General features: G+C 37.7%; 1 protein-coding gene across 2 annotated transcripts in view; it reads right to left on the reverse strand.

Annotated features, from left to right (window-relative positions):
- Nucleotides 1–20,502, reverse strand: part of ADGRB3 (adhesion G protein-coupled receptor B3) — an 800,758-nt gene that overhangs the window by 371,431 nt on the left and 408,825 nt on the right. For both annotated transcript variants that reach the window (XM_007467820.1, XM_007467821.1), the window contains 2 exons: nucleotides 18,342–18,410; nucleotides 14,113–14,221 (listed from right to left, as the gene is read on the reverse strand). In XM_007467820.1, coding sequence (XP_007467882.1) covers nucleotides 14,113–14,221; nucleotides 18,342–18,410 — 178 coding nt within the window. The remainder of the gene's footprint in view (nucleotides 1–14,112; nucleotides 14,222–18,341; nucleotides 18,411–20,502) is intronic.

The raw sequence follows: 20,502 nt of genomic DNA on the forward strand, positions 1-20,502 counted from the left end.
CCCTACGACTATAACATCCTATTTTGTAGTTATCAGCTGCAACTTGAATAAAATTACTGTCCAGGATATAAGGTTATGTGGCCTTTACAGCCTGTTATTATTGGGTTTTCAATTCAGTTTAACTTTTATTAAAAAGTATCTTCATTCTTTGATGTAACTTTAAAGGAAAAAACACGACTTTTCCCCTAAGCCCATAGTATGAATTTTAATGGTATCTAAAAGAACTGCACTTCGGTTGATAAATATTTTAGGACATATACACAAGGGCACACTCATTCACACCTGCTCTCTCGTATTCATATGCCACCGACCAAAACAGAAGATAAAATTAAAGAAAACACATTAAACTAACCACATAAGTCATTAGTTACATTTCTAAAGTTAAAGTTCTTCACATGAAAAATTTACATGGGCAATAAACAGACCTCATTAGGTTTCTTCAGACCATGAGCAATAGAAAAATATTCTGGACTATGCAAAAGTCATTATTTAAGGACAAAACAGAACTAATTCATTTATGAATTCAGGAGGATTTAGCACTACAGAATTATTTAATGCACCTATAGAGACAGTTGATACAATTTTGCAGGTGATGGATTACGTGTTAAGGGGCAGAAATTATAAAATTAAAGCCGAAAAAATTCTTCTGTATGAATCATTCAGGAGAGCTTGGATTTGACTAATGACAAATAAATACATGGAAGAGAGGAGCTTCTTAAGATAGCAAAGTGCAAATTACACTACAGAAGACAACTGCATAACAAACTATTTCCAAACAGACAGGCATGGCACCAGTGGTTTCCCAGATTTAGTTACAGTAACTACCTAGAAGTCTGGGATCCTGGATGCTTTGTACTATTGAGATTAAAAATAACAACAACAACCAAACGCTTAGGGTCTTAAGTTTAGGTAGCAACTTTGGAAGCTCTCTGGAGGAGCCGACTGTACATATGGGGATGGAGTGACCTGACCAAAGTCACATACCCTATCAGTAGCAGAGCCCATATCTGGCCCTACATTTGTCCACTACCAATTACTGAGGGCCTATTACATTCCAAATGATGTGTATATTTTTAATCTTTATAATAACTCTTCAGGAAAGATATCATTACCTCTACTTTAGAAAGGAGCACACTGAGGGATTTAGAAATGAAATAACCTGCAGAAGGTCAGTTAGTTGTGATAGAGCCAAGGTTTGCAGCCAGTCGGGCTCGAAAGCCAGCTTGTTTTCTTGGATACAGAACAGCATCCCTGCTTCCACTGTGTTAAGGAGCATCAGTCTTTAACTTTAATCTGGGGGTCAGAGTTTTCTGTCAAATTCAGATGATAACCTTTTTTTTTTTTGGAATTCAGTGAAGGAAACAATGGAGAAGAGGAACAATTTAGCACAGAATTCTTGGTCTAACCAAATAAAATAAGACATTTGAAAAGGTGAAACCATAAAAAGAAAAAATTGTTAAAAGGGAATTAGTACTACTTTTCTCTTCATTGGTTATTGTTGTAGAGGCAAACTGCTATTGCCATAGAGATAAGCAATTATTGCCATAGAGACAGTTAAAATGGGACCATATTTCATATTCACACAAACTCATGGCAACATCCTTCTAATACAGTTGAACAGCAAAATCAGAAAGATGGCCTGTTGTGTGACAATTTTAGTGATTCCAAATCCTTATGGCATAAACCAATAGAGACCAGACATGTTATTTTATAACATTCAAATGCTGTGTTTAGTTGGCTTTAGGTTTTATGTTTCTATTCTAGACTATAAGTGTGAGTCTATTAGATTCCAAAGGAACTGATTCAAAGAGAAGAATGAGGTCAGACTGGGAAGACCTATCCTTCCAGCATCTTTTAGAGGCAGCACCTGCAGTGAACTAGGAAGCCATCCACTTTCCAACATGGCCCTGTGTTAATCTCACCCCTGAAAGCCTTTCCCTGATTGGAACCCTCCTCCTGATACCCAGCTGATGGACGGAGGCAAAGCATGGATTCCTTTAGGCAAAGCTCTTCACAGCTTCCTGAGGGCACAAGTCACAGTAACTTCTCTGCAGAAACTCATGTTCTCTACAGAGAATAGTTAAAACTCAAATCCAAAACGTTTATGGTTAGGTCTAGGTGTCAACACGTGTGAAACCCAAGAATTCTTTCTGCATTCTCACCAGAAATCTTAATTTTTGAAATCGTGGTTTTCTATCTCAGGACAGCTTCCACAATTCATGTCCCATACACCAAGATGTAGCCCTAAGACATAACTCGTCACCGTCTCTGTAACACACATTTCATCCTTTAGGCTTTAAACTCTTCTTCCTTAGATACGCACAGCTATGCTAGAAGCCAGCTTGTCCTCTGCTTTTCCTGTTCCTGCTTCTACACTGCTGAGCACCACTGTGACAGTGTATGTTGTACATTTCCTACTGAGGTTTGTGTGACCTCATTAGGTTTCTTCAGACCATGAGCATTTTCTCTGTAAATATAAAATCCAACAGAAATGATGGGCCTAGGCCAAAGATTTGGTCTTTACCTAGGCATTCTCCCTCAGATAGTTACTGAAGGGATGGAGAACGAATGAATGACAAATACGTTCACAAAATTTTCACTGGCCAAGATATGTTATAAAAGATTCAGAAAAAAACATCATTCAGGCATCGAAAGGTTAAGCCTCATTTTACTTTGATGTAGAAATACAGAATACATGAGTAAGATTTCCCTAGAGTCATATCAAAAGCTACAGTGAAGTTCTTTATGTGACAGAAGTAGGTTAGCATGTGGTTGGCTGAGCAAGATAATGAAACAAATCTTTAACTTTCAATTACTAAGATGCAAAGGGATAAAAATGCATCCACTCTGGGGCTTCCCTGGTTGTGCAGTGGTTGAGAGTCTGCCTGCCAATGCAGGGGACACAGGTTCGTGCCCCGGTCCGGAAAGATCCCACATGCCATGGAACAGCTGGGCCCGTGAGCCATGGCCGCTGGGCCTGCGCGTCCGGATCCTGTGCTCCACAGCGAGAGAGACCACAACAGTGAGAGGCCCGCGTAACGCAAAAATAATAAAAAAAAAAAAGCATCCACTCTGAATGGAAAGTACTGATGAGAACACATCGCGTGGGTGCCCTTAACGCTCTGGCAGCAAGGTTCTATCATGAGTATTTGTGAAAGCATTAATTTGGGAAACACTGTATAATACAAGGGATGCTTTACCAAAGCTTTTCTTGGAAAGCCTGAGGAATAAAAGTAGAAACAAACAAATAAAAACATTTTCCTATGCATTGTACTCCAATGGCACTTCTGAAAAGCGTTTCTTAGAATAACAGTCACTGTCTGATACTAAGGAATTTTCATTAAATGGATACTCAGATGATGCACACATAAGGTACTATAAGAAAGGAGGCATGCCAAAGTAGCAACATGTAGACTCTCTATTCTTTCTTTTCTAATATATATTCTTTTTCATATACTTTTTGGGCAGGGGAGGGATGGATTGGGAGTTTGGGATTAGCAGATGTAAACTAGTATATAGAGAATGGGTAAACAACAAGGTCCTACTGTAGAGCACAGGGAACTATATTCAACATCCTGTAATAAACCGTAATGGAAAAGACTCTATTCTTTCTTTAACAGTAAATTAAACCAGGGTAAAGAAGTAAAAACTATTCAAGATCCAGAGACCATGTGAGAGATTCACAGCAGAGCAGTAGTTGGATTAGAGCTAGAAGTTGGCAGAGTACAGGGACACTAAAGGGAAAGTTTAGGGCGTCTAGATTACTCAAAATGAGAATGAACAGCTATTAGCAATGTTTCCTAGTTCAATTTTTTTCAGGGACAAGAAGTAATATTTAATAATGACTCCATGAATAATTGTGTCCTTGAGCATGGCTGTATAAAGCAGATTAGATAGATAAACCTGGAACTATGTAACAATTATGTAACTATGTAACCATTATTATACATAACTATGTAACTATTATGTAACTATTTTCACCCCCAGTTACCTTCTAAAAGAACACAGACCTACTGTTAATTTGAAACACTATCCCACGATGAGAGTTTTCTATGTTGAGGTCCAGGGTTGTAATTATGTAAGTATTACTAGTAGAAATAACATTTTTTAAATTGGAGAGATAAAGGTTTGCAAAGACCTTTGCAAAGATCTTTGCAACTCGGATAATAAACTTTTATTTGTTATTTATTTTCCAAAAAAACTAAAAAAAACTACAATATAGTTTAAGTAAGATGAAGCTGAAAGTTTATGGCTGGACTTAGTTGATCCATAAGTATTCTTCCATTCTTGAGGTCCCGGGACTTCATAAATAGAAGAAAAAATACAAAAATGGTAGGAAAGGTAGAATTTATTTCATGTGTTAGCTGGCAGCTCAATCTGTCAGCTTTAAAAAAGTCATTTGTTTTTTGTGGGGTTTTTTGGTTTATTTTTAAAGAAGATGTTAGGGGTAGGAGTTTATTAATTAATTTATTTATTTTTGCTGTGTTGGTTTTTTTTCATTTCTGTGCAAGGGCTTTCTCTAGTTGTGGCAAGCGGGGGCCACTCTTCATTGAGGTGCGCGGGCCCCTCACTATCACGGCCTCTCTTGTTGCGGAGCACGGGCTCCAGATGCGCAGACTCAGTAGTTGTGGCTCATGGGCCTAGCTGCTCCGTGGCATGTGGGATCCTCCCAGACCAGGGCTCGAACCCGTGTCCCTTGCATTAGCAGGCAGATTCTCAACCACTGCGCCACCAGGGAAGCCCTAAAAATGTCATTTTAATGAACAATTTCATTCTAGCTTTTGACCAAGGATTCAGAGGGTGTAATGATGACAGAATGCTCATGGCTTCAGAGGATAGAATTGCTTAAACTGCAAGAGCAAGTATTTGTGTTGGACTCAGGAACAAGACTACATAAAAAAGAAACAACATGGTGACTATAATCAACAATCGTCTATTACATATTTGAAAGCTGCTAAGAGAGCAGACCTTAAAAATTCTCACGCAAGAAAAAAAAATTGTACCTATGTGTGGTGATGAACGTTAACTAAAGTGATTATGTTAGTCATTTCACAATATACACATATATCGAATCATTATGTTGTATACCTAAAACGGATACAATGTTATATGTCAATTATATCTCGATGAAAATACTTTAAGGAAAAAATAAACCAAAGAGATTGCTTTGGATCCTAAATTTTAGAGACATTTAAATGGCCACCAAAGGAGGTTTATGACATTTGCTTATAGTATAGAGATTTGGAAATTAACCTGTCTTGTTTTTGTAGTTGGGTTCTTGGAGATGCAGTGGAAACATTTCCTTGACAATCTCTTTCTTGCACACCTTATTTCTAGCCATCAGTAAACTCAGTCAGACGTACCATTAAAATACCTCCAGCATCTGGCCTCTTCCCACTATTTCCCCTGGCATCTGATCCAAACCACAGAGCTCTCTCGCCTGGCCTATTGCCATAATTTCTCTCCTGTTGCCCTGTATGCACTCATACCCCCGACAGTCTATAGTCAGAATGGTCCTTTCAGGACATATACCAGATCCGGTTGCTTTTCTACTCAAATCCTTGAGTGGTTTTGCATCTCGTTCAGAGACCTACAGTCAAACGCCCTCCAAAGTCTGGTCCTCACTCCCCTCCTCTCTCAGCCCCTCTGTCAGCCACTCCACCATCAGCGGCATCCTCCAGGCCTCTACAATGCCAAGCATGTGGACACATCCTGGCCTTTGTGCTGGTTCCTTCTGATGGAGATAGTCTGTCCCCACATGTCACCGTGCCCCATGCTCTCAAGGCACCCAGGTATATACTCAACTAGCACTTATTCCCGACCATCCCCCCGCTCCTCTCTCCCCTCTCTGTCCCCCTTCTTGATGACTTGTCTTCACATCACTTAGAACCATTGGGCATGTCAGAGGGTGTTTGACTGACCTCTGTTCCTGCCGTAAAACACAAGTTCCATGAGAGCAAGAGCTTCTTTCGATTTGTTCACTGAGAAATGCCCAGAACCTAAAACAGAACCTGGCACCCTCTTAAAGCCAGTTAAATCCATGTGTTATTCCCAAACTGTTACACCTACACTAGGCAGCATCTAAATGGGGTTCTCAGTTGGGTGGAAGAGAGCTCATCCTATCCCTGTAAGGAGTATGTCTTTCCTACCACTACGGGCCACTGGTATGGCCCTTTCTCAGCAGCCTCCTCAGAGCACTTCACCCCAACCATTTGGAATAACTGTATCATCGAAAATGCAATGAGATAATTCCTATTAAATGAGAAATAATCAAAGAACTCAATGCTGCATATTATTCCAAGCCATAGTTTTAAAATGCTGCTTGAACTATTTATTTTCTCAATGGAACCAGTATGTTAGTATCATTTAAAAAAAAACAAAACAGGTATTTTTAGTTTGTTCTTTCTGACCTACAGAAATACACACCATTTGCTTCACAAGTCTAGCAAGAAAAAGTGTAGTGAGCCAGGCAGAGGAGGTAGAATCTGACACTTCCAGACTCAAGACTAGCTGACTGAACCAACGTCAGGTGCTACAGATAAACAACAACAACAAAAAGATGTTAAATTGTGTATTTTTCAGGCTCGGTGTCAACTCACTACAGGCATCTTTTTTCCAAAGAAAGGAAGTTAAACAAGTGATGGAGGTGTATGACCCACAAAATGAAGCAGTGGTGGAAAGGAAAATAGGCCTAGAAAGAGAAGCCACTTAATTTTTATAATTACATCATCAGATTGAAGATGGGTTTCTCAATTGAAGAACAAGATAGTCTCTAAAGGAATGATTAAATTTACCAGTGAGTGTAAGAAATGACACAGGTTTGATGTTGATGATCCAGCATTGTGGAGAGAAAGGAGATGTCAAAATTGCATCATGCCATTCTTAAGATTGAATTTGGATTCGATTTCAGAAAACACCAAGTATGAATGTTCATTCTGAAAAGCCCAGCATTTCATATTTCTAAACCAAGAAGAGACAGTGATATTTAGCTTGGCAGAGAAAAATGTCTTAACATTAATGTTTTCAAGGCACTGGCCTTATTGGATTACTAGAGAAAAACTGAAACTATACTTTCCAGAATATTCTATCTCTAAGGGTGTACATAGGGTGACTTCTGAAATTCCTTACAGCCAATAACTTTAATATTCTGTATCTTGAGACTTTCTTAGCCTAACAATATTCCGTTTTTATCTGATATTGTCAACTTTGAAGAGTTCCTAAGGAACTGTTGTGAGATAGTGTTAAGTGGATGTAGCAACAGTGATCTGTGCAAACTAAATCCTTAGAGATAATTGTATCAAAATGTTACAGGTAAATCCATTGAAACCACCTAAAGAGTTTGGAAATTTAGATCTTGTTCATTGTGTCTGCGCTTTTCCTGGAGAACACTTATGTTTTACCACCAGCAATCGCATAAGATTTTTCTTAACTCCATTACTCTGAACTTTATTAGCAATTGATATTAACTACAGTATTGTTCTGATATGCTGTCTCTCTCCTATTAATTACATGCCACTGATTTTCTACTGCCCTGTTCTGGAACTCCTTATACCTACTATCTCTGACTATTCTTATTCTGATATCTGTAACGATTCTTTGTTGGGTTTTTTTTTTTTCCCCCTCAACATTGATTTCTATTCTATAACTTACATGACCTTTTCCTAGTACAGTGTGTAAATTTTATTTGCAAACAAAATATATTTCTTAACTTGGTTTATGACTATACATACTTTTTCAGGTAATAATATATCCTAGACATCTCTCCATAGTCATATACAGAGATATTTTTATTGAGATATAATTGACATATAACATTAGTTTCAGATGCACAACATAATGATTCAATATTTTTATATATAGTGAAACGATGACTACAAGAAGTCTAGTTAACATCCATCACCACACATAGTCAGGATTTTTTTCTTTTTAAATATAGGCATCATCTTCCATCTTACCGCTCTTATTACTGTCCTGATAATTGAAAATGCTTTTCTGGCTTCAACCATCACTTTTATGCTGTTGACTACCAAGGGTATATCATAAATTTGACTTCTCTACCAAAACCCAAGACCACATTTTATTTTTCCACTTGAGGGGTACATTTGCATTTAAACATTAATATGTGAAAGACACTCTCAAATGTTCGTTGAATCAATATAATCCCAATTCCTCCCTTCTCTCTGACACCACATTCAGTTACGGAATGCCATCATTTGGACCCTCAGAGTCTCAAACTGATATAACTACATTTTGGTTTCTATTCTTACTACCGCTAACTCAAGTCTTCATTATTTCCTGCAAGGATTATTATAAAAAGCCTTCTGGTCCCTGTGTTTAAAATATGTTTCAATCTCAACAAATTGTATTTCTGCTGTGACCTGTGTCTTTCCAAGGCACAGCTCTTACCCACCCATGAAGCCTCAGGAGTTCCCTACTGTCTTCGGAATCGGGAAGCATGTGACACCATGTCTCAGCATGCCTCTCCAAGTTTATATCATTTCCTTTACCTCCATACATAGGTGTCTTTATCAAAATAGACCACATATGCCCTAAGCACTATCTCAGCTTGGACAACTCTATACTGTTTTTGCTAAAAGAATGTTCTGGAATGTCACCATCTCCTTGCCACTCACTGTGCCTCAGGTTGGACTGTCAACAATCCAGCCATCCATCAACATCTACACTAAATGTTTCTTTCTTTAAGAACATTTTCTAGTTCCTTACATGAAACAACATCTCTCGGAATGAACCTCTGTAACATTTGGTTTCCATGACACACACCAGAGTGCACTTGGTATGTTATTCATCTATGTAATTCTTTTATGCCCACAACTGGACTGCAAACTCTTTGTAGACAAGAAGCTTATTCATTTAATAACCTGAATCACTAAGGAAAGGCTTTGCTTATAGTGAGAGATAAATTCTTTTTGTTTTTAATTGAACACAGTCAGTGGGCTGCAACATACATCACATGACAGATCCTCCTTGAATTCAGTTTGGTGAACACAATTCAGGTTTTAAGTCCAAAACTAAAACACTTAATTTCTAAAGAATAGGCTATTCTTACCAATAAATAAGGCACACACAATACGCTACTTGAAGTGATTATGGAAAATAGATGACTAAAATCATAATAAAAAACTATAAAATACTCTGCCACAACTTTAGACAAATGCTCTAGAGCAGCTTTCATCCATGCACTTGCCCTGTAACTCTGATCAGGTGAGGTTGCAAACATCCTGTTCTGTCTTGGGAACTGCAAACAGCTGGGCCTCAAACAATGTGCTTGTCTCCCCTTCAGTGCATACTCTGCTTTGTTTTACGTTACTGCCTCCAAAAATTCTAAATATCTCTGAGTCATGAGTAATTTTTATCCCTTAATTCTATTTTATAATATAACACATACACAAATGTTAAGAGAATGGACAGTTTCAAGAGACAGTGGGGGTTTAATTTGGCAATTGGGAGTTTCCAGAAGGCTTTTCTGAGGGGAATTTCAGGAAAATGATGAGAGAAGAATGGGGCTGAAAAGAACTGAAGAGAAAATGTTTGGAGAGAAAGCGTAGAAAGTCAGTTTAAACACTCTTCAAGAAATATTCTTGTTGAAGAAAAATAACTTGAACGCACATTAAATAATATTAAGATATAGTCCCCCGACCTAATCGACAATAAATATTTTAAAAATATATTGAAAAATTCACATTTTTCACTGAAGAAGATCACTTGCCTGTACAGCATATTTAGAACATGTAGAATACAGCTCTATGATAAACTGAGGCATATTGAAAACTTAAATCTCTCTGTAGCACATCAATTTTTCATATTCATTCATTTATTGAGTAATTATATAAGCTATTTAGTAGTGTTTACTACGTGCTCACTAAATTTTATTCATTATAATTTATCATGTGTCTATTTTGAATGTCATATTCATATGTGATATGAAAAATATTCAATTACTTTATAAATGCATTGGCTTGTTTAACATTTTTGTTCATAGAATACTTTTTTCCAAGGCTTGTGTTAATAAATTTTTGAGGTCATAAGTCATTTGAGAAATTGATCAAAGCTATGGACCTGTTCCCTCCCACAATGAACATGCTCACATTTATACCAACATGCTCATAGTTAGCATATAAGAGCATTTCAGTTATCAAAAGCTGATGCAGGTAGGGACACTTTTCAGATAAAAGAAGCTTCAAAACTTTTCATTTGAATTATTTTGGAAGAAAATCTTTCCAAGACATGTCACTCATTTTCCCGCCATCTTAATCAGATTACAGAAACTTTTATCTTGATGAATAATGCTGTTCCCACCATATGGGCTCCACTCTGCCAGATTCTTTCAGAACTTCTTTTTCTTTATTGTTTCAGGTATTCTATCTGCTATGTATGTGATTCTATCAGCACCATCTCTGCTCCCAACCCTTTCTGTCAAAACCAGGAACCAGAAAACAGAAAGCCCAAAACTATTTAAAGTTGAAATAAAATAAGCTATCTGCAAGGTTCTGAGACTCTCTTATTAAATTGTATGTTCTTTCTTTTATTTGTGGTTATTCAACTCTGTCTCTTTCTTCAAGAGCTTATCTATATTCCAGAAAAGTGAGGTGCTGTGCATACAGGCTTTATAAAACAGATTTGTAGTCTCTATAAGACATGATGATCTTTTGAAGTTCTTTAAGGAGTCTTTTTTTTAATTTAATTTTATTTATTTTTTTATACAGCAGGTTCTTATTAGTTATCTATTTTATACATATTAGTGTATACATGTCCATCCCAATCTCCCAATTCATCACATCACCACCCACCCCCTTTGTTAAGGAGTCTTATTCCAACCCACTGAAAAAAAAAATGGACATAAGAAATAAACAAATTTTCTTAGTTACCTAGTCTCTATTTATCACTAACATGCTGTGTGTATGTGTGTCTGCGAGCCTGCAAGTATGTGTGTGTGTGTGTAAGCTCGATGTTGGATAATTAATATTTGGACTTAAGACATAAAACAAACGCCAACTCACACAGTTTACAAGTTGTCACTGCAAATTATTCTCTCTGTGTGTCCTTGTCCTAAAACATTGGACATATCTGACACAACACTATAGTCATTCTTTACATATACTAGTATCAAATTTGATACCATGAAGAATGTGAATAGTAAGTGATTATTATTTATATTACCCAATTTGATATGAGTGGATTGTGATGGTTAATTTTATGCGTCAACTTGACTGGGAGGGGGATGCCCAGATGGCTGGTTAAACCACATTTCTGGGTGTGTCTGTGAGGGTATTTCTGGAAGAGACTAGCATTTGAATCAGTAGACTGAGTAAAGCTCTCCCTCACCAATGCAGGTGGGCACTGTCCCATCCATTGAGGGCCTGAATAGAACAAGATGTCAGAGGAAGGGTGAATATGCCCTCTGGTTATCCTGGACATCCATCTTCTCCTGCCCTTGGACATCAGCACTCCTGATTCTTAGATCTTTGAATTCAAATTGGGGCTTAACACCATTGGCTTTCCTGGCTCTCAAGCCTTCGGGTTTGGACTAGAATGACACCATCAGCTTTCTGGGCCTCCAGCTTGCACAGAACGTATCTTGGAACTTCTCAGCTGCTGAAATTGCATGAACCAAACTCCCAAAATAAATCTATTTCTTTGTACCTACAGATATCCTATTGGTTCTTCTTCTCTGGAGAACTCTGACTAATATATGGATATACTTTGGAAAATTCTTAAATATTATTGAGAATAACCTTCTTCTGGTCATCAAACAACAGTAAGTCAGTCCCTCGACTAGTATTTGGAGAAACCAAAATAAATGAAATTTCTTTTGGGTGGTGTAATAATGTTTGGGATACTTATTCACAGAATATAACCTTTTCTTATATGGATAATCAGTGAAGCGATCAGCAGGCCAAACAATCACACTGTCCTTACACAAGACTGAAGACAATATAGGACAATATTGGTTTTATTTGCAGCATTAAATTGCTCTGTCACTATGCTTACTATACTTCTTAAACTTTAATGATGATAAAGGAAGTAGGCAAACCTAGGCAAAGCATAATTTTAACAAAAATTTTTCAAAAATACAATTTTGGTAAGTCAAAAGAAAGGTAAAGAGGAATAAAGATTTGCAATTTATTGATATTTATGGAATTTTTGTCATAAATAATACTAGTACTATAGGGCATTTGGTATGCTGTTATTCAAACAGCCTACTTTAAGTTCAAATTTGTTACTAGACTCTAAGATTGGTTTTGGTTTTTAAAGTTTTTTCCAAACACATTCTGAAGAAGTGCCATGTTTTGATCTGATAATACTTTTAATTAGCCATGCGTTTTAGAATTAGGTGCTAAGATTAACAAAAATCAAGAAAACAATAGCTCTTTGCTTTTTCCCCCTCTGATTTTCTTGGAAATTACTATTGTCCAAACTGGCATAGCAGTCTTCCTGGTTCCTTCCTCCCCAAAAAAGTCACAGGACCTTAGAAGAGTGGTTCCATCTTGAATGACCAGCGTCCCCAGAATCTCTCTAGGGTTTCCCTTCCATGTGCCCCAGACTCATAGCCTGACATGCTACCCCCTTTTCCCACGGATTTTACCTTTCCTCTCTTTGCCCAGCCACTTTTGGAATGGACATTTAATTTGGATTTTCTCTGATTTCTGAATTCATCCTTCAATAAAGATACTATTTTCGGTCACTTTTTTTTCTCCTTGCCCATAGCAAGGAAAGCTCCCTTCATTTGTGAACCAGTGCAAGCTGCTGGACATCTACTCTCGGCAAAAGTCTGGGCCCTCCACCACCTCTGGAAAGTGGATTATGGCATAACTCTAACTCGTAAGGCCTCAAGCTGCATGAAGATGGCATGTGGGCATGGAACCTTCTGCAGACCTTTGAGGTCTCCATTACACAGGTTCTCTTCAACTGAAGAATATTACCGGTAGTTAGCTATTACCAGTTACAAGTTGAGGTCACCCTGGCAGAATATATCTCAGAGTCAAATGAGTCACTATAGGACTAAAGGACCTTCCGAAGAAATCAAGTATAAAATGAACCACCAAAGCTGTAATCATAAAAATGTTACGTTCTATACCGTGTGAACTCCCCTAGTTAATCCCTCCCTGAAGTTAGGTCTCTTCCTGATCTAGAAACTGAAACTTAAACATCCTTTGAATAAGAATGTGAGGTAAGATATTGATTTAAACACATCTTTACCTACAGTTAATAGTCTTTATGTGAAGATTGCTAAAAAATGACAATGAAAGAAAATCTGAGTCATAGTAACATCACAAGAGGAAGCTGTAAAGAAATAAAACTGTAAACCTGTATCAACTCAATGCATATACTATTTAGGAAGAATATTCCTTTGTTCTTGCAGTTTTTTTAACTACAAAAAGAAATGTGCCATTTGGTTAACATAATTGCTGTTGGCTGAATGCACAATAATTGTAGCACTGTAAGAGGCCCTGTGGATGTTGCTTCTCTGTGTAATTCCTCCCTATAAGAGACAATGTTATAGACAGCTAAAGGAAGAAAGATGTTTTCACTTTACGTGTGCTACCATTACAGAATCCACTACAGAGACCCGAGAGACGCACCGTGTCCTGGAAGTTACTCAAGAAAACTTCGGCAGCAGCAGCATTGTGACAATGACCCCTAAAGGTCTCTGAAGCCTCCCGCCCTTATGGAGATTCAGCACTTCTTTGGGATCCTTAGCAAGAAAGTGACTCGGCATCTTCATGAACAGTGTTTGTGAGACCACGAAGGCTTATTTTTTATATAATCACATAGTATATACTATATATTTTCAACATGAGATTGGATAGCAATATACATTTGCTATATATGTGTACAGATAAATACAAGTAGGCTTAAATAAATGTATACAAATACACTCAGATGCATGTGAATGTGTGTGTGTAGGTATGTGTCTATAGTGCATATGTGGTTGGCCCATTGAAAAATCAGACACCAAATATCCACAATACATAACTCATGTAGACTCAAAGATATGAACAATGGGTACCACACTTAGAAATGTATGACTCGGATACTTGCAAATTTTTTTAAAAATTCAGTCACATTTTGGGAAAACATCCTATTTCTTACCTACATTTCCAGTCATTAAGTATGAATTCTGAAAGTCCATCATCCCCATTCCAACAATGTGTATAAAATCTTCAATCACCTGCATTAACTCTATTGAGGCCGGATAAATCTACAAAAATAAGCAAAGGTTAGATGGAATTTTAAAAATCTATATAATAGAATATATAACTGGAATTTTAAAAAGACACAATGAGATCATAAATGAGCTCTGATTTATCTGAAGACATTTCTCCAACTAGCAGCAGCTGTATTTTTTTTTACTTTTAAAAATTATTTTTAATCATTTTATTTTATTTTTAAATTTTTATTTATTAATTTATTTTTTAACCCATCTAACAGTTGTATATTTTTTGAACTAACAGCTGAGAATGACATCAAATGTCAGCCAGCAAGAACTCTGGAGGTGATATGATGCCGTGATTAATCCTTCATAAATCCAAGAAAACTCAAACTATCTAACAGATTGTACACTTAGAAGCAGCACGTCTTTACTTTTGATGGGTTCCTTTCCTCACTTAAATATAACGTAGAACAAACACTGAAATTTGGAGGCTTTTTACATTTTTTTTTACTTAGCATCTGTACAATGAATGCTGGGAAAAAATAATTATTATTGCCATCATGAATATTTACAGACTATTAAGCTCACTGCAAAATAACTATCTTGGGAGAGACATTTATTTCTAATAATAATAATTCTAATAAATGTAATTGTATGAATAATAGTGTTGGCAATATTTGCAGGATCATAAAACAGCTCTAGTATAGGTGTTTCACATGTACATATGTAAGACACGCCCAACACCATCCGCCTCATACACTGCAAACAGATGAGTGTTTGCTTAAAGATGACCTGATTCTGGCAATAGCTCATAGTGAGTGGAATGTGAGGTCCATTTGAAAAGACAAATGAATTTTAGCATGTGTAACCCATCATGCTGACAAAGTCAACCTGCATTATATAACCAGATTAAAGCAGAAAGTCTTTTGAAGTTACATTCATTGCTTTTAGCCATTCAGCACCACTGCAGCTTCAAGCCATGAAAAATTTAAGTGGATTAGAGAATTTTAAATGGCTTTGTATTTGCAAAGGCTTGTGCAGAAGGGGAAGAGACACTCTGATTAGCAGAAAGACATGTTGGGCAGGGTGGCCAGCAGGCACAATGTGTATATTTTACAGGAGCTTGTGGCCGCACCCATCCAAAAATCAGACACCTTGAATGCATCAATATACTTACTCACATATGGTTGAAGACATGAACAATGGTTATTACAGTTAGAAACGTATGGCATAGATAGTTGTTGTAATTTTTTTTTTTAATTTCAGGAAGTTCTGGGGACAAATGCTATTGCTTACCTATTCCATTCCCGAAATGTGTGTGAAATTTCCTCCCCATTCCAAAAATGTGTGTGAAATTTCCATCAGCTCCAAACTTCTTGCTGCTACTGTATTTTTTCTTCTATTTTTGCGTAGGTGTGTGTGTCTATGAGTATGTGTAGTGTGTGGGTAAATACAAATTAAAAAGAAGAGGCTTAATCCTCCCTGTTGAAAATAGAGAAGAGACTCCCTCCCTAAACCCTTGCCCCCCTCCCTTAAGAGCATTTACTTTAGAAAACTTGTAATGGTTAAATCCTTTCTCTGTCTCTTTGAAATGCGTGTAAACCTTTTTGAAAGTTAAATAGCCTCTTCCCAGCTTAAAGACCCAGGGATGTCTCTCAGTGGAAAGTCATCATCTAGATTGCTGTGTGGTGGGAGGGGCGGTGGGAGGGTTAGACCCTGACTTAAGCAGGTGCCTCACTCTGTGTTGCAAAACTGCCCACAGTCATTAAGATATCAGAGCTCATTTTTCCTTTGGATAAAGCCAATTAACTAACAAGATGGTCACCCCAACTACCCAGTGCATTTAGGATGAACTACCTAAAGTCCTCTTACTTGAGAACTAGCTACTGTTTACCTCGAGAACACGTGTGTAATGAATTGAACATCCGCTCATCTGTATTAAAGGATGAGGTTTCTCTGTCTTTGCATCTCTTAGTGAACTGCCTGTGATGCACATCACATTCTGGCTTAATGCCTATTCAATAATAAAACTGTTTTCTTTCCTGTCTGCTTTGGGGAGAGGTTTTCTAGGGTGGCAGCAGATTTTGTTTGTAATTATATGTTCCCAACAGTTTTCAAATGTCAGAGCCGGGGCTGATTTGTTTTGTTTTGTTTTGTTTTTCTGTAAAGGGTCAGAGAGTGGATTTGTGGATCATGGGGTCTCTGTTGGAACAACTCAGCTCTGTTCTTGCTGCACCATAACAGCCATAGGTACTGTGGCTATGATGCCAAACTTTATTTACAAAACAGGTGCCAGCCTGCATCTGGCTCAGCGGCCACAATTTACGCACTCCTGAAGAGACACAGGAGCATTCAGTATAAAAAGGAAATACTGATCATCACAGTTATCATGATTGAAATGGACCATCCATTCCAACTACAATGATGATGTATAAAACAGTGCTATATAGAATGCAGCCTTTTTTTTTTTCACTTTAGTATACTGTGCTTTTAGTAGGATGCTTTAGCTAAACATAGTTTCATCCTTCATAACTGGGGTTTATGTGTAGTGAACAAACTATGAAATGACACTGTTTATTGTCCAAAAGTGTGAATTCTAATGGCAAAACCCTTCTGACTTCAATATTCACCATTTTACTCAGCTAGTCTTCCAAATGCACACAGAGCTATGCTTTATGCTATATTTTGTTGAGACTATTCCTCTAAAATAGACAAAGGATTATCTTTGGTAGATTTTAAACAGCTCTTATTTCTGAAGAGTTCACCCTTTGTGCCAAAAACTTGGAGACTCATTTACCACTTGGCTGCACTTATGAAAACACCGTTACAGAATAGTTGCTTTTATTTCAAATAGTTACTTCAAAGAAGCATTAAGGATCATCACTACTGAAAAAATATTTAAAAGGTAAGAATATACTTAACTCAAAATCACAAGTAAATAGGTGGATTATGGATTCAGGATTTTCCATTGACAAAAAGTTCTGCCACTGTTCATTATTTGCTCAAGTTGGGACCGTGCAGTAAATAACACCATCTGATGGATTGCAGTCTTGTTTTAAATAGGGTATTATATATTTGTCCTAAATATATCCATAATTAATAGTCTCCAGCACTCTACAAAGATGTGCTTAGCCTCTGCAGTGTATTCTAAGGAAAGACACCATTTTCTCACAGTGAGTGAAGGAGGTTCTCCTCTAGAATGAAGCCAAGGACAAATACATAACTCAAACTAGTAGGAAAAGACAGATTCAGTGTCTTAAACTAAGGAGTGATTTTTTTTTTTTTCTTGCTATGGCCAGAAACACAGCAGTTGTACCTGATAATGAGGTGGACCCACACTGCACTATTTTTAGAGTCTATCCATAGAGTTCCTATGATAATAGAAATAAAGGGCATGCTTTACTCCTGAAGGCCCAGAATATGATTATAAAGGGAAAGGGAGAGAGAGGGTCCACTTGAAATTCAGGAAATATTCATTTTCAATATTGCATTGTTCTTGCGGAAGTTTTAACAAGGGCCAAGTAGAAAACTTTTACATTAAATTTCCACAGGATTTTTAAAAACTGTGCTTATTCTCCCTTTCTTAACTTCTAACTCACTTTTTCTGTGATTTAAAAAAAAATAGTATTAACCATGTGTCAGTGAGTATAGCACAAATGGCAGGGTCGGGCATATTTTAAACAATAACTAAACCAATAAGGCTCCTTGCTACAGTTACCATGCTTAGCAGAAAGAGAAAAAAAGCAGAATACATTTCTTGTAATGAGAACTTCAGATAACACATAACAGAGTAAATACAAATGATTTTACTAGTTAGTACTCCCACAGTTTAGTTTGCAATGTGTCCTTTTAGATTACCTGTTTTTCCTATAGTCTGTAGACAGGAAAGAAAATGATGGGTAAGGCATAGAGTCATTATGTATTAATACCTTAAAGTTAAACATTACTTAAACCTGCTCTGTTTTTTCACATTTTAAATATCATTGATTCCATAGATTGTTATGATAAAGGAGGTCATTTGTTTTCTCTAAAGTTAGTACGAGATCTAGAATGACTTTAAAATTTTTCCTATTATGTTCTTGGAATAGCAAGCCATTACTTTTTTCACATATTATGAAGTCTTATTTAACCAACTTCATTTTAAGTTCTGAAATAACTTCAGCTTTACCTGTTGTGCATCTTCCCATTTCTCCTTGTTGTCTTCATCTAGAAGGTTGCTAACTATTTGAAAGAAGTTCTGTAAATTAAATTAGATAAAAGATTTAATGTTACACGAGGGAATAACCTTTCCAACAACATCTGTTTGAACTGATCCTGCGCTGAGGGTATAAACACTTTGCAATACTGCTTGATGACCCTAACATGCTATTCTAGAAGATCTCTGAGGACCCTCTCTCAGCAACATGATTCTGGGATTTCTAGAGAACATCACATATTCAGAAGACATCACAATAGGCACAACACTTACTTTCTATCACAGTTATATGCTCTGCATTCTACTCTGTCAGGCCACCGTATAATTATTCCTTACAAAGAAGCTCTCTTTGTAAGCTCCTGTAAGGAAGTCCCTTGTTTGTGTTATTAAAGTCATCCAGTTCCCTGTGAGGAATGATTGCTACTCACACTGCAGGGTCGAAGGGCATCACAGTGAAGCCACAGGCCATGGGCAAAGCTGAGGCCAGTGAAGCCTTCCTCTGTTGGATCCTGGCTCTGCCCTTCCTAGCTATTTTACTTTAACGTTTACAACTACTTATTGTAACGACGACATGAAATTTTTCAAGTCCCTGTATGGTAAGTGCTCGAGAAGTCTTGGCTATTTTCAAATTCCCATTCTTAATTCCCCTGCCTTTTGCAGCAAGCCAAAATGAAGGGATGTCCAAACCCTTGTCATCCCCCGGGTCCCTAACTAACTGTTGGAAACACATTGGCTTTAATGTGTTCCAGCAGTGCCTGCGATGAGTTTCGGTTTTCCCTTTCCAGGCAGACAGGCACCTCTCAGTGTTCGGTTTTTGTTTCCCACACATCCGCATCGTCTGTGTTAGTACTCACTTCACACACGAGGGATCTGTACCAAAGAGAGACCTTCCTATCCTCTCACACTCGCTGTGAGCCAGGAGAGGAAAACCAGGGTGCCAGGGACATGGGGTCACAGGAGACCTAAGAAGTGTAAAGTGAAGCCTTGGCGTCTGTCTGAAGCTACACGGACGGTGGTCCCTTGGTTTTATCCTCAGAGCCCATCTCTTCTGGCTGCTCTATATGTTATAAACAGGAGCACCGCCTTACATTGATATCTTCACTTAGGACAGGTCTCCGTTCAGGGGTTGGGGGCCAGGTAGTCACAATTTTTTAGCCTCTTCAGCCTTCTTCCCTATCCAGCCAGCTTTTCAAGATAGGCCTTTACTCTAATTCCAAAGAAATTCACCTGCATGTTTTTAGAAGAAAAACCAAGCAGCTTCATTTCCTCTTGGGGTTTGAATCTGTTAGCATCTATATTTAATTGCCCTATTTGTGCTATTCATTTTAATAGTTCCCGGCAATCATATGGCTGAAACATGTTTCGAGTCACAACCTCTATAAAAGTTACAGAATATTTTAGGCAGCTCTTGAAAAAAAAAAACTGGCAAGTCTCTTTGAGACCTGTTTTCTAATTTGTTTAACCTTTTTGTACTACCAGCCATTTCTTCCACTTAAAATGTCCTGGCTGGGGTGATAACACTTCAAGGGCTTTGTCCACTGAGCTGTAATTCTACATATGGGCAGAAAGAATTAACCTTCAGAGTTCTCCGATTGCCTGTGGCTAGTGAACTCAGTACGGGATGTGGTGCTAGTGAGACAAAAGTTGCAGATTTCATCCCCTTTCACGCCGTCAGCCTTGCTGAGGTCCATGACCGCGCCTACGTCCTAGCCCCTGCCTGCTCTCATACAAAATGCATGCTGCTTCTAAAAAGGGTACCGCAAGAATGGGAAGCAATTTGTGCCAACGCATCTCCGTTTCTGGGAAAACATTGCACAAAGCGTGTTTTAGTGACAGGGAGTCAGCAGCTCTGCGCTGTACGTCAAGGCCAGCGAGCACACGCGATTCCTTGATCAAAACGATAAATTCAGAGTTCAGTGTTTCAAAATCACCAGAGGGCATACATAAAAAACCACAGATTATTAAAATATATATTCTAGTAAGCAGAGGGTCTAAGAAAGGCGGTTGTACTATCTTCCAAGGCCAATAAATCATACTTGACTAAATGAGCGTGGGAATGCCACACAGAGTAAAGCTCTCCTTCTATCTCCCTGTCGATTGAATCTGAAAATGGTCAGTTGTGGGTTCGTGTAGG

Source organism: Lipotes vexillifer, unplaced genomic scaffold, assembly GCF_000442215.2.
Source record: "Lipotes vexillifer unplaced genomic scaffold, Lipotes_vexillifer_v1.1 scaffold133, whole genome shotgun sequence".
Taxonomy (NCBI): Eukaryota; Metazoa; Chordata; class Mammalia; order Artiodactyla; family Lipotidae; genus Lipotes; species Lipotes vexillifer.